Source organism: Talpa europaea (assembly GCF_964194135.1).
Source record: "Talpa europaea genome assembly, chromosome: 9".
Classification (NCBI taxonomy): Eukaryota; Metazoa; Chordata; class Mammalia; order Eulipotyphla; family Talpidae; genus Talpa; species Talpa europaea.
Window position 1 is genome coordinate 2797878 of NC_140076.1, and position 14215 is coordinate 2812092.

General features: G+C 61.0%; 1 protein-coding gene across 9 annotated transcripts in view; it reads left to right on the forward strand.

The window, feature by feature from the left end:
- Nucleotides 1-14215, forward strand: part of CAMTA1 (calmodulin binding transcription activator 1) — a gene marked incomplete at both ends in the record, with an annotated part of 637202 nt that overhangs the window by 212580 nt on the left and 410407 nt on the right. For all 9 annotated transcript variants that reach the window (XM_084243539.1, XM_084243542.1, XM_084243546.1 and 6 more), the window contains one exon: nucleotides 3030-3097. In XM_084243539.1, the coding sequence (XP_084099665.1) occupies nucleotides 3030-3097 (68 nt within the window). The remainder of the gene's footprint in view (nucleotides 1-3029; nucleotides 3098-14215) is intronic.

Sequence of the window (14215 nt, forward strand, 5' to 3'; positions counted from 1 at the left end):
GGGAGGAGGGGCTGAGGTCCTTTCGCTCAGAACCGCTTCCCTCTGCGGCCAGACCAGCCCTCCCCCTGCGGTTTCTGTCCGCGCTGGGAGACCTTTTGTGCCAGGAGTGCCACGGACATAGGGAGTCTCCCCTTTCGCCCAGGTAGCCGACCCCATGGCTCATACCATGGTTTTGGGTGGAAATGAACTTGATCCTTCTGGAAAAAGAGATGCGCCTGCGTCCTCCGGTCCCCTGGGGCAGGTGGGCAGGGCAGGGACTCTGGGTTGGAAGGGAGTAGGCTGTTGGCCTGTGCTGGGGGCACTCTCTGCCTGCCCTGGGGACACGGCCTGCCTGGGTGGGCGACGCACCTTCATGGCCCTTAGATAAGACGTTCAGAGCAGCAGTGGAGCCTCTGGGCTCGGGACCGGTGTGCCTGGGTTTAGGTTCTGGCTTTATAGAGAGGAGCTGTGTGAACTTGGGCCTCAGTTTCCCCACCTGTAAAGTGGGCACAGCTCCTACTTTCCAGCTGGTTGTGAAGATTAGTGGGATACTTACTCCCTCCACACCCCAGGGTCCCGGGGCAGAGGCACCCGCCACTCCTCATGTCAGCCTTGTGATGGGGTGCCATGAGGGTGAACCCCTCTTCCCCCGAGATTGCTCTCCCTCCTAGCCCACCTGACTCTTCTTACTCTGAAGTTTGACAGTCTTTACTTTGCTCCATGCTGAGTATTTAATATTCCGTGTGGCCCACAGCGTGGACACGCCAGGCCCACCGCCTTGGGGAGGCGCATTGCCTGCTCTTCTGAAGGCCTGGTGGGCCTGACCTGGACCAGGGAGATGAGCCGGGAAGACTGGCTGGTACCGGTGTGGGCGGGGACGAGGCAGGTAGTCAGGTGTGCCCGTGCCTCGGGGACCCAGCAGCAGCCTGATGACGTCCCCTACAGTGGAGTCAGCCCGGGGCCCAACAGCTGGGGCTGGGCAAGGCGGAGCGGGTCTCAGCGCTCAGTCCCCTTGCTCAGTGGTCAGGCTCATTCAGGGGCTGCGTGTGGCAGTGGCCGTGCTGCCTTGTGGTTGGGGGGAGGGTTGGATGCGCAAAGGTAGGTCACTGATTTCCGGGGCCTCTGCCTGCTGGCACAGCAGCACGGTGGACCTGAGGTGACCCGAAGTCTGGCTGCGGCCAACCGGATGGTGGCCCCGTGATAGCCAGACCGTTGCGCTGACTCGTCCTGTGCTTAGCACGCTGCCCTTTCTCTGTCCCTATTGCACTGACACGTCTCTGTCCCTGTTGCATTGGCCTGTCCCTCTCCCTATTGCTCTGACTTGTCTCCATCCCTGTTGCACGCACATGTCTCTGTCCCCGCTATGGTGATTTCTCTCTACCCCTCACTCAGGCTTCAGTGCTCTAGTTCATTGCCAGCACATAGTAGGTGCTCGATAAATATTTGCGCAGTAGGTACTGATTGCAATCATGGTTCAGGCACTTTTTCTCTTTGAAGGACCATAGCAGTAGGGGCCCTTTGCCAGATCGGGGTGAATGTTGGCTGAGGAATGTTCCAGAAGGCCTTCTTTGGATTGCACTGTGGTCGCACCCTCTGGACCACACTTAGCTTTCAGCACTGTCTTGGGTGAGGACATGGGCTGGGGTTTCAGGGGTGCAGGTTCCCCTGGATACTCGATCTCCTGAAATTCAGGTCCGTGGGCTGGTGTGCGAGGAGGGCTATGCCTGCCCGTGCAGGGTCCAGGTCAGGGGCTGCAGCCAGGCCTGAGGGGAGGCCGAGGGAGCATTACCGAGGAGGGAATGTGGCAGAGGGAGCAGGCGCAGGGCTGGCTTCATTTAGCGTTTTCTGTTGGTGCTGGAGTCCCGGCAGCCGCTGTGGTTGTCCAGGGTCTGCTTGCCGGGCTCTTGCTGCAGAGTCCAGGCTCCCAGGCCGAGGTGTCCGGCTCAGGGGTCCCGGCCCTGGCCCCCGCCTTCCTCTGCGCTGTGGTCTTGGCGAGTCCCATGACCGTGGGCCTCACACCTGTGGCCCCAGCGCTGCTCCCTACTTGTGCGCTCTGCTGCCTGGTTTGGTGACAACCTCCTCTTCGTCCTCAAGGCCAAGTTTGGCGTCTGGGCATGGTGTCTATTCCGTGAGACCCGGGCTCAGATGAGGGTCACTCGGAGGAGGGCGGTGGCCCCCTGAGTCCGGAGGCCCCTCCCCGCGGCTCTGGCAGTCAAGGAGGCGCGCCTCGCAGCGACGCCGAGATCCAGGGAGCCGCGTGCTGGTCCAACCTTCATTTAACTTACAATCCTGCCAATTCCATGTTAGCAGATCCGCTCGGAGCTGGAGGTAATGGGCCATATCATGCCTCCGAGCGGAGCGATGACTTATGTCGATGTCACCCACTGGCTTTTTATGGAAATTATTAATAAATCAGTAATTCTATCTGCAGCGATGTTGTTGTGTTTATAAATATTTAATTTACCTTCAGGTGCCCACATTTTCTCCATCTTTGCCTTAAACTCTGCTGACATGGCTCTTCCTTCTGAAGCGCCACTCGATAGATGACGTTCCCGTGGCTCCTCTCTCTCTCCCCCTGCCCCCTCCCCTCCCCCCCTCCTCCCCCTCTCCCCTCCCCTCCTCACCACCTGGCAGGCAGTGCCTTGGCTCCTGTGGGGCCCGGGCTGAGGGCTCCCGCGCCTCTAGTGGCCGCGATGGGAGATGAGCCCAGCCTGGGCGGACACAGCCCCAGTGAGCTTCCCCTGGCGACCTGGTGCGGGTGGAGGCCGCTGCTGGCGTGTGCAGCCCGCAGTGGAGTCTGATGTGCTCCTCCCGCAGGGAAGAGCCCCTGCCCTGCCCCCGCTCACCTGTGGCAGCCCAGTGTGTGACCCCCGTGGCCGGGCGGGCCGGGAGGGCTTGTGAAGCTCCAAAGGGCCCGAGGCCAGGGTCTCCCCGCAGGGGTGTCTGCAGCGGGCGGGGAGGGCGGCAGCCGTGACAGCAGAAACTTCCTGAAATCTGGGGACCCAACGTGAGCTAATGGTTGTTATTATCTCTTTATTCTTCTGTTTCAGGAAATCGCTGCTTATTTAATAACGTTTGAGAAACACGAAGAATGGCTGACCACATCCCCTAAGACCAGGTATGTCCTGCTCTCGCAGCTCTTCCAGTGTGCACAGCGAGCGGGTTGATTCCGTGGATGCCCTGACTGGGGGCGATTCCCGGCTGGTGGAGAACGCGGGGTGCGCCTGCCCCTGTCCCCGTTCGGTTGCATCTCGGGGGAACAAGGTGCCATCCCCCCCCTACAGTGGCACAGTGGCCGTGGGCAGTTGGGGCTCCCCCTGCATTGACGGGATCCTCCAGCCTGGAGGTGGCAGCAGGTGGGCAGGGGTGCGGGGGACGTGGACTTTGGAGGGACCCACCTGCCGCCCGGGAAACTGCCCCGGGTGTCCACTTTGGTCCCAAGTGCTTCCCTGGCCGCACTCGGCTGGTCCTCAGGGTGAGAAGGGCCGGGTGGAAGTGCTGCGGGGCTCGCCGCCTGCCCGAAGGGTGCCTGCTGCCGCCTGTGCTGGGCGCCCTGGACTGGCCTGTGGCCCACGCCGACCCCCGCTGCCGGGAGTGGGAGACCTGGGGAGGTCCAGATCCCGCCCCGTGCGACGTTACCTGGTGGGGAGAGGCCGCGCGCCCTGACGGCCTGTGTTAAAGGTGCCCCCTTCTCTCTCTGGCTGTTGCACTTGGGACAGAAGCACCCCCCCCCCAGGCTTGTGAACTGGGCCCAGGGAGGAGGGTGTGGGGGCACACCCCTCCTGTGCCCATCACCCCTTTTGAGCCATGGAGGAAGCCAGTCTTAGCGCAGATTCTAGAACTTGCTTTCACGCGTGCCTTCCCTCGGCACGGCGTTCGTATTTAGCATCCTTTGGGTGAACATGTCTATTTTGGGGGATTGGCCCCTGAGAGCGGCACCCCAGGGGGGCAGAGGTTGGCTCATTCTGTGCTTTCCTTGCTGAGCCTGGAGCACACCCCTCCCTGCCTCTGCGCGCGCGCGCGACTTCCTCTGCTGAGAAAGCCGGTGACTCATCTCCACCTGCGTCGCTGTGACCAGGCCGTGCGCTCGTGACTCCAGCAGGGGCTGTTAGCCCTGCTCACCGGTGGGCTGGGGCTGCGGGGCTGCTCCACGGGGCCTTTTGTTCGAGGGCCCAGCTGTGGACACCCCACCCATCTGGGGTGCCTGGCTGGTCTGGAGGACATGGGGGCAAAGCCCAAGGGGCCCACAGCCCTGCGGAGCCTCAGCCAAAGCCACGCGCAGGACAGGGCCAGGATGGGCTTCGGGGTGGGTGGGGGGAGGCAGCAACAGAGCCCCCTCTGAGCCCGCACAGCTGTGGGAAGCCCTGGACATTCTCCCGCTTTCCTTCTGGCATCTCTTCCCATGAGCTTCTGGGTGGGGGGTGTGATGTGGCCCCTTCAGCCCCAGGGGAGGGGTGCTGCTGGGGTCCTACCTGGGGAACTGGCCCCGTTTCTCTGATTCCTGTCGAGGAACTTCGGCCTCGCCGGCACCCCCTGATCCTCGAGAACAAGCAGAAGGCAGGTGCTCTCTGCATCTGGGTGGGGGGGGGGGCGGGAGCCCCGCAGCCCCGGCCTGACCCCTGGCTTCAGACCTGCACACACGCGGCACAGCCGTCACTCCTGGGTGGGTTTCCTCGTGCGTCAGCTCCGGAATTTGGGGTTCCATTGAGAAGCGGATGTCCCTGGCACCCTGCCCGCATCACTCGAGCATAAACACAGCCAAGAAACGTCCCGGCCGGCGTGAGGCGCGAGTGGGCAGATGCGGGCTGTGGGTGCGGACGGGGAGCGAGCCCCGGCTCTGGGGCTCGGCGACCACGCTCGTGCCCTGAGGGTCCTTCCGAGCCCCACTTCCTTTCTCTGCGTGCACCACGGGCCGCGTGGGCTCTCCTGTCTGCGGTGAGGCATGTGGCCGTGGTCTGCAGGCGGTGACAGATGCCCTCACCCTCCTGGGCACCGGCGAGGGGCCGTTTCTGGGCCTGCTGGTGGCTGTGGCTTTGGGAGTGTCTGGCGGAGCTCCCCAGGCTCGGGAAGGCCAAGCCCCTTTCCTGAGGCCGAGGGCGAAGACAGAGCGTCTGCTGTTAGTGTGGTAATAGCCGCTGCATGTCTGCCCTCGAGAGCTGCACGTCCCAGGAGGAGGAAAAGTTGCAGTGGGTGTTCAAGGACCTTCCTAGATTAGCGGTTGAGTCGAGTCTGGATCCCCCCTCCCGGCCCGGGGATTGAAATTAATTGGTGCCGTTAACTGCTGAGCTCACACAAAGCGGCCCCCTGGTATTAAGGAATTAATGACACCAATACTCGGCTGAAGGGGAAGGCGACGCGACTTCTGTTTGCCGCCGCTGCCGCCACTGCTAATTTCATTTGAGAAAATTAATAAAAATGAATTGCACCACTGACATTTATAGAGTTTCCTAATAAAATGATACATTGTTTGTGTGGAGGAATCCCTATTAAATTAATTGTTGTAATCAGCTCACATATAGATGTTGGTATAGGCGCCGCAGGGGACTGCCCTGTGCCCCGTGGCCTCGGTGGCTGGGGCTATAAATAGAGCCCCGGCCCGGCTGCTGCCCTAATTACGGGATGGTCCCTGGAGCCCTGATACCTGTTTAATAATGAGGTGTGCTGCTCGGGGCTGGGCGGGGCCCGGGGCGCGGAGAGCCAGGCAGGGCTGGTGCCGAGGACCCAGCGCCGCTGAGTTGTCAGCATCTGGGACCTTCTGGACACGGCGGCTTGAAATATCGCCCTTCAGAACGTCCTTATTTGGCGCTTGCTGTGTGCACAGCACTCGGTGGGTCCGAGGGGGGGACCCCAGGGAATTGCACCCGCCTGCCCACCCGCAGGGGACTGTGGGAGTCAGAGCTTCCACCCTCCGTCTAGAACGTTCTCCCAGCCCCTCCTTCTGGCCTCGATTTGGGCCGTTCTCTCTCGGGGAGGTCTGCCCCAAAGGCTCAGTCTGGAACCGCGCCCGCCCCAGCCAGGCTCCGTCCTCTCACGACTCTCTGGAGCTGCTGCCTCTGACACGCTGGGCGTTGTTTGCTCATTTATTTGCTTCATGTATTGATTCATCACGACCTCTCCCGTGGAGGGCAATGCCACTGCCGGAGGGAGCTTCGGGGCCTGTCTTGGGGTCTCCTCGGCGCAGTTCCTGTGGCGGACGCTCGGGCGGTGTCTGAGATGGGTGGGGGGGCAGTGTGAGCCTGAGCATGGGGGATGAGGGGCCTGGCTGTACCCTGTTTCCTACTTGGGTCTCTCCCCGCGGCACTGCCTAGGGCTCCCTCCAGCGCTCTTGCGGCCACTCGGCCCTTCGAAGCCCATCTGCTGGGTGTGGGAGGGTGCAGGTGGGTTCACCATCTGGAATCTGAACCCACATTTCCTTCCTGCATCTTAGTTTGTATGCCCTGTGTCCCAGGCGCTAGTGGGGTGGGTATTCGATGTGGCTTCTCTCCCTTTGCCCCCACCTCCATGGTGCAGAGCCACCCGGAGGCCCAGGCCCTCTGTCGGGGAGTGAGGTGGAAGGGCACATCCTCACTGCCCTCCTGATTGGGGCCAGAGCCCCGGTCTAGGCGGTGGCCTGGATAACCGCTCACTCCCTCACCCCCCGGGCGGAGAGCAGAGCATGCCGGCAAGCAGGCTGCAAAATGCAGCAATCCCAGTAATTTATTTCTGCTCCCCGGGGAAAAGCACAACCTTCCCTGGAAGCCAGGTACACACAAAATTCAAGATGGAATTGCAAGCACTTCCTTCCCAGGACTCCTGTGTATACCCGTTAGGAGGCAGGGAAAATGCTATTAATTATCTAATTAATTAATTGGATTTATATAGATAGCACCTTAACACTGAAGCACTAAAGGTCTAGTAATAGAATTTTCCTATAATGAACGCTAAATGCTTCTTGGTCAATAAGCAGTAAAACAGCCAAGGAAAGGGTGGGGTGCGGGAGGAAGACGGAAGTGAGACTTGAGTTTAAAGCAGTCCCGAGCGACGCAGTGGGGCGCCCCTCCCTCAGCACTCTCGGGGCCCTGCATCCGGCGTCCCCAGTGGCGGCCGGTGGACACCACGTCATGGGTTTCCCCCAAGAACGCCAGGAGCCCTGGGGCCTGGCTGGTCACTCTGGGCAACCCCCAATGTCTGACTCTGTGTCTCGGCCCCTCGTGTCATTACAGGCGTTGTTATCCCGACCTGTTACCTTCTCCCCCTTGACTTCCCAGTTCTTGGAGGAGCCAGGGCCTGGCACACAGCCCTGGTGCTGCGCCCACGCCTCTGTCCTGGATGGATGTGTGTGTCTCTGTGTGCACGTGTTGGTGCATTTTCACGTATACATGTGCGTGTGCACACGGATGTTGTGTCCCAGTGCTCCTATGTCCAAGCGTGTGCAGGCACTTGTGCATGTATGTGCATCAGTGCAGTGCATGCAGGTTCACACATGCGTTCCGCGTGGCTGTTTCTGTGTGTTTGTGCGTGTGCACTGATCTGTGTGTGTGTGCATGTGGTGTGTCTGGTGCACACGCTTGCCTGTACGTGTGTCTGTGTGCACGCACATCTCCGTATGGGGGACCACGTCTGGGAGGACAGAACCACATCATTTCAGGGACACACTGACTGGGAACAGCAGAAGAAAATGTAACTAGGGCAGCCGTGGTTCCCCGCGGCACCCCCCACGCGGCGCTGAGCTGGGCCCAGCGTGCAAATAAACGCCACCGTGTGTCCTGCAGATTCCACCCAGCACCTGCCTCTGTGCTGAGCAGATCCTTGGCCAAAGGGCGTCGTCATTAACCAAAGGGCAAAAAGAGGGGAGTTGGCAGTGTGGAGTCGACTGCTCGGGACTGAGGGGCATCTAGCACCTGCACCCCCCTCCCGGTGGGTGTGTCTGTTGGGGGGGCTGTCCTTTGACACATTTCTGGAGGAGGCAGGGAGTGAGCTGCGCCCCGGATAGAGGAGGAGCCTGTGGCTGCCGGCGGCGGGGAAATCCCTAGCCTCCCACGGAAGTGGGTCTGCCCCAGATTCCAGAGCAGCATCTGGAATCACAGTGTGTGGGGGGGTCCAGTGGGAGACAGCACCCTGAACCCCCCTGGGCCGGCCACCCAAGTTGCGCGTCGGGGCCCCTGGGCAGGCCCCGGCTACGTGCAGGTTTCCGGGCGCACAGCCTGTCGCTGGAGGCCCTGGTGTGCAGGGTGGGGGGCTGGTCTTGCTCAGGGCTTGTGCTCAGGGCCCCCCACTCATCCCCTCGGGGCCTGGGCGGCCAGGCCCGCCTCCTTCCTGGAGGAAGCGTCTCCTGTCTCACCTCCCTGGCCTGGCCGCTGCAGCTGCGGCTTCTGCCTCCACTTGCTTTTATTATGATATTTTTTGTGGTCAGAAAACACACGCACAGTTTAACAAGTCACACGGCCCTGGAGGGCTGGGAGGAAGACAGCGTCCTCCGCCCTTCAGCTCGGCCCCGCGCCCCAAGAGCGGCCGCTGCAGTTGTGGGGTTCTGCTGCCCGCCTCCCGTGGCGTCCGTCCTCCCTCGCCCGACTTGCCAGTTTTAAGATGACGTCTTTCAGCTCCCGTCTGCTGAGTGGGGGTTCAGTTCTCAGGGCCTCCACCTCTTTCCCGCCCTCGGAGGGCTCGCTGTGGCGGCAGCTGTGCTCGGCTGGGGAGTTCTCGCTCTCTGGAGACCCCCATCAGGTTCTCCGGGGCGGGGTGGGATGGGGGATCCGCCTGGCATTTGGGACTTGGCTGCCAGGGCCTAGGGGAGCCTGGGTGGGGCTTGAGATCTCCATCCATTCGCTTTCCTGGTTCGCACGGGTGCCCTCTGCTTCTTCTCCTGCTGCCTCCAGCTGGGAGACTTTCGGGGTCCCTTTCTCCAGAGAATAAACGTGGCTCCAGTGGGGCCTGGGCTGGCCTGGCTGCACCGGGAGGTCATGGGGCCCTGGGAGGGTCTGACTGTCCCTTGTCACCTCCGCAGCCTCTCCCTGCCTCCCCCACCCCTTTCCTGACCTCGGCCTCACCGGGCTCCCCAGGCGTCCAGTTCTTGGGTCTTTCCAGGGCTCTGCGGGGAGAGGCGCCCCCTCTGGCATGGATCGTTTCTTCTACTCTGCTTTGTCCGCCCCGCTGGGCCTCCCATCCCTAGAATGTGCCGACGCCTCGGACAGCCTTGGCCCTGTCCTGTTTTTACTTGTTTCTGTCCCTCCACTCAGCTGACCCCGCTGGCTCCCGGGCCCCTCTGTCTTCCACCCTCTCTCCACTTCTCCCCAAGTTCACGCTCAGTCTTGCCTCTTCTTTCTTTTTCTGAGGAAAAAGACCTCGAATGCAGTTTTGAGGTTTGTAAGAACTGTTCAGGTCTCAGGAAACCCTGTTGCTGAGACAGGCACCCTCTTTGTGTAAGGACGTGTGTGCAAGGACGTGTGTGCAAGGATGTGTGTGCAAGGATGTGTGTGGGGGGCGGGTGTGCAGGGTGCAGCCCCAAAGGCCTCAGCCCCAGTCAGACCGTGCCGGCAGCATGTGCCCCTCCTGCCTCCTCCAAGCCCCCCACCCCCGGGCTCTAGCCACTCCTGGTGTTGGCACAGGGCGGTGGTGTCTCTGCCAGGCAGAGTCTGGGGCCCTGGGGGCTACCAGTCATGCCCCCTGACCCTGTGCCTGAGCCTTTCATTTCCTCATGGTGCGAACATGCCTTTGCACCTGCACCGGGCTCAGGGCAGGGGCTGCTCGCAGGCCCCTGTGATGCAGGGTGGGTGCGGCGCTCGATAGCAAACTGCTCACAGGGTCGGGCCTGCCGGCCTCCCCGCCAGGACAGCCTGGCAGCGATGGCTGTTTCTAAGAGCAAAGTGGCCCCTGGCATGTGCCCACTCTCGAGGGGCATCTCCTTTCCCTGTGCGTGTCCGTTAGCTGGACTCTTGGGTCCTTGCAGCTGCCAACGAGGTTATTCCGCGCCCTTCGCGTCTCCCCTGGGCTTGAAAGGTTGCTGTCAGGCAGTCCTGCTGAGGGCCCGAACAGCACCTGTGGCGCTTCCTTTGGGTTGGGTCTGAGCAGGTACGAGGTGGTTGGTGCGGGGAGGGAGCTGCCCGGTGCCCAGCACGTTGCAGGGGCTGCCGTGCCCGAGAGACGGCGTTTGCGGCCTGGCTTTCTGTGGGATGAGTGATCCGGCGTCAGCTCATGTTCAGCTGAGGTTCGCCCACTGCTCAGCCTGGCTGGAGCTATTGCTGTCTCTGCTATTCTGAGAGTTGCCACAGCCCTTTATTATGAGACTTAAAACATCCAAAATAAAACAAAACACAGGGAGGGAAAATCTTTCCTGATTTCCCAGCTCTGCTTCATACTCCACTCCCACGCGAGCTTTTGGTTTGCGTGTCTACACACACACCCCTGTAGACATTGTACAGACAGGCACACACACGCCCGTCTACACACACACACACACATACACACAAAAGCTATGCACAGTGATCACACACGGTCGGAGGGTGATCACACATGCGTGTGCCCGGCCCATGCAGACATAGGCATGGTGTAACATGACTGGACACAAGTGTCCACAGTGTACACGTGTGCACACGCAGAAGGCCACAGTGGACACAGTCACCCCAGGCACAGGCACATACCGTGTGCAGACACACGACGGTCTCCCCCACACCCCTACTCCGCTTTAATCATTATTCTCTTTTGCTAGAAAAACATTTCCAGGAAAAACTGCCTTCCCTGCACGCAGTGATTTCATGTGGTGGGATCTGTGGAAGGAGGAACTTTCTCTTCAAGCAGCAAGCGGGTCTGTGCTGGCTGCTCGGACCTCACACCTGCTGCCGGTTGAGTTCCGGAGTGTGAGTGACTCTGGGGGCGCAGGAGACCCGAGTGCAGGGCAGGGACAACCACCCACAGTGGAGAAGGGCCCCGGGTGTGCTGGGTGGGGGGGACCCACCGGAGGTGCCTGGGCTGTCTGCTATGTGAGTCCCGTCTACCCCCAACTATGGTCTGGAGGAATCTGAAACCAGATTTTCGGGGGAACCCGCAGGCATTGTGGGGAGTCGGATTGTGTGTGCCAGGGCAGCTGGGCTCGACCGCCAGGCGAAGGGATGGCTGCAGACAGGCCGTGAGAGCAGGGAGGGAGCCGGGCTCAGCGCCATGGGGGGAGATGGGGTGCTCTCCCCAGTCTCTGCCCTGCGGCCCCCACTGCCCCGGGCCCCTGCATTGCGAGGTGCTGCTGCCTGCTCTGGGGCTGGCCGAGCTCGTTGGGGGCGCGTCCTCGTCTCCAGAGGGTGGCCGTGGCCCTTCCCCTCCTGAGCCACTCGACACCCGGGTCACCTTGCCCGGCTGCTGGCCCGTCCGTCTGTCCATCTGTCCGTCTGTTTATTCCACTTTGGGAGCTCTGGGCTCCCTGCTGGGCCCTGAGCATGTTGGGGGCAGGACTTGGGATGGCGCCGGGGAAGCAGCTGGCGGTCAGGCTGCCTCCCTGAGGGCTGCGCCTCGGGCGACCCACAGACCCCGTGAGTGGATGTGTGCTAGGGTGTGTGTGCATGCACACCTGGGTGTGCAGGTTTGTGTGAGGGTGTGAGCAGGTGTGCACGTGAGTGTGGGGTTGTGTGAGTGAGCCTATGTGGATGTGCCTGTGAGTGTGCAGGTGTGTGCATGTCAGCATGTGAACATGTGAGCACACATGAGTGTGAGCAGGTATAGGTGTGTGAGCATGTGAGCATGCATATGTGAACATGCACATGTGAGTGTGCGAGTGAGCATGTGTGAGGGAGGGTGAGTGTGTTGGGCGGGGTGAGCTGGGCAGCAGGAAGCACAGGATTGTGGCTGCAGGGGGGAGGCCGGGTGAGGGGGTGGACACGGGACGCCTGTGTCCTTGTGGCCGGCGGCAGGGGGTGCTGTCCCCTGCTCTGATGTGCCCATGCCAGTGAGGGGAGACGGAGGCTCTGTGGGAAGATGTCCCAGGAGCTACTGTGCCCCGCGGAGGCCCAGCAGGACCTGAAGAGTCGGGAGGGCCCCGGGGGCCCTGGCTGCCGCGTGAGCTGGGTGCTCAGAGCCGGGGTCTCCCTTGAATGTCACTGTCAGCACTGACGGGTGCCGCCCCACCTCCCTGTCCTCTTGCTCCCACCTGCACGCTCAGCCCTTCCTCTTCCACGGGGTTCTGGGGGGCTTCCGGGCAGAGGCTGCCCCCAGGGCCGAGGGCTCGCGGCTGGGACGGTGTCACGTGCTGGGAGAGGGCTGGCGGCGGCGATGCTGGTGGTGGAAGACTCGGGGCGCAGGAGACCCTCCCTGGCGACAGCCACGTGGCCGAGAGCTCTCTCCTGGCTGAGGCACAGAGCTCCAGGTGAGAAAAAGAGCCTCGCCCTCCACGTTCGGAGGCAGTGGCTGGGTTCTGCGTCCTGTGGAAAACTCCACCCTTCACCCCGACACCCGCCGCTGTGTGTCTGGGATCACCCTTCGCTACTCCATTTTCTCTGGTGCTTAATTTCCTCATCCGGTGCCAGAGGGTTTGCAAGGAGAGTAAGAGTTTTGCAGTTTATTAATTTTGCATTAAATAATTAATAGTAAAGTTAATTGATGAATTATTCAATTTTCAGGTAAAATGGGATGATAAATATTCATAACTTATTTTATTAAGGGAATTTCCATTTCCTATGTCATTAAATCTAGATTAACAAAGGCTGATTTTAAATGAAGATTGAAAACAATTGTGCTTTGGAATTAATTTACTAAGTTAAGGTCATTGCTTTGCGAGCTCACCCCCTGCCAGAAAGTTCGGGCTTGATCATCTGGATCAGTGTCTGAATTCACAGAAGTAACATCGCCATTAGTCTAGGAAAACTCCTCCGTCCGTTGAGGCTCTGGCCTGCGGTGTTCCCAGCTCGGGCAGGGGTGCGGGGGCCGCGGGGTGCAGGGGCGCAGGGGCCGGCTGCCCAGCGGCATGGGGCTGCTGCTTGGAGCTTTGGGAGGTGTTGTAGGGGCAGGAGGACACGGGGCAGGTTCTCTGTGACCCGAGCAGATGGGGCGAAGGAGGAGAGAGTCCTGGAGCCCTCGGTGGCTTTTCAGGCTTTTATTAGGATTTACCAGTGTAAAGGTCAGGAACAGGCCACAGTGCAGGTTCTCTGATCCAGCAGACCCGGTAAAGGAGGAGTCAGAGTCCTCAGTGGTTTTGCAGGCTTTTATGGGGATTACCAGGTACATGGCGGGTTGGGGGGCCGGGAGGCTGGCAGGCCTCCCAGCCCCCAGCAAATCCTCACTCTATCCGGGCTCTCTGGTGATCTCGGCTTCTCTTCGGCTTCTGCTACTGCTTTCTCGGCTTCTGGCGTCCCTGTGACGCCGCCCTTAAAAGCACAGTCTTAGCGCAGGTGCACCCACTCCAGGTGCCGCCATCGGGCATGCATTCAGGACCACAGGGTTCCCTCATCTATCCTGATGGCGGGAGGGCAGAAAAGCCTGATTTTTCACCTTACCCTACAACCAGGTACACGGCAGGCAGGGGTGCCGGGGGGCCAGGAGGCTGGCAGGCCTCCTAGCCCTCGGTGAATCTTCACTCTGTCTGGGCTCCCCGGCCTTCTCTGGTTCTCTCTGCTTCTCTGCTCTCGTGGTTCTGCTTCTGCTTCTCGTGGTTCTGCTTCTCCTGGTGTCCCTGTGACGCCGCCCTTATAAGCCCCATCTCAGCCCAGGTGAATCCCATCTACCTAGGCCCACGCCCCGCTCCAGGTGCCGCCATCAGGTGGGCGTTCAGGACGGCAGGATCCGTCATCCATCCTGATGGCGGGAGGGCAGAGAAGCCTGATGCTTTTTACTGACCCTACAGGTGTGTTCTGGGATTGCCTGTCGACGAGTGCTGTCCCTCCAGGCTGAGATCTCAGATTTTATTTGTATTTTCTGGTGATCTGGTGTCTTTTATGAGAATTTATAAAACTTAGGGCTCCCACTCACAGACCTGCAAGGAAGGCCTCGCCAAGCCTCCTGAAACCTGGGATCCCAGTCCTGGTTGTCACCCTCAAGAGTGGGAAGGGGGCTGCTAAGGCGGTGGGGCGGGGAGAGGAAGGCGCAGGGAGGGGGGGGAGAGGAGGGAAGCCAAGGGGAGGGAGGAGGGCGCAGGAGGGGGGGTGGGGGGGGAGAGGGGGAACTTAGCCCTTTGCCTGCCCAGCCCCTCCCCTGCGCCCAGGGCTGCGAGGCTGAGTGTCTCCAGGAGGCTCGTCCTAGGTCGCTCAGCTGATGAGCCGGAGCAGCTGGGACGGAGCCCAGG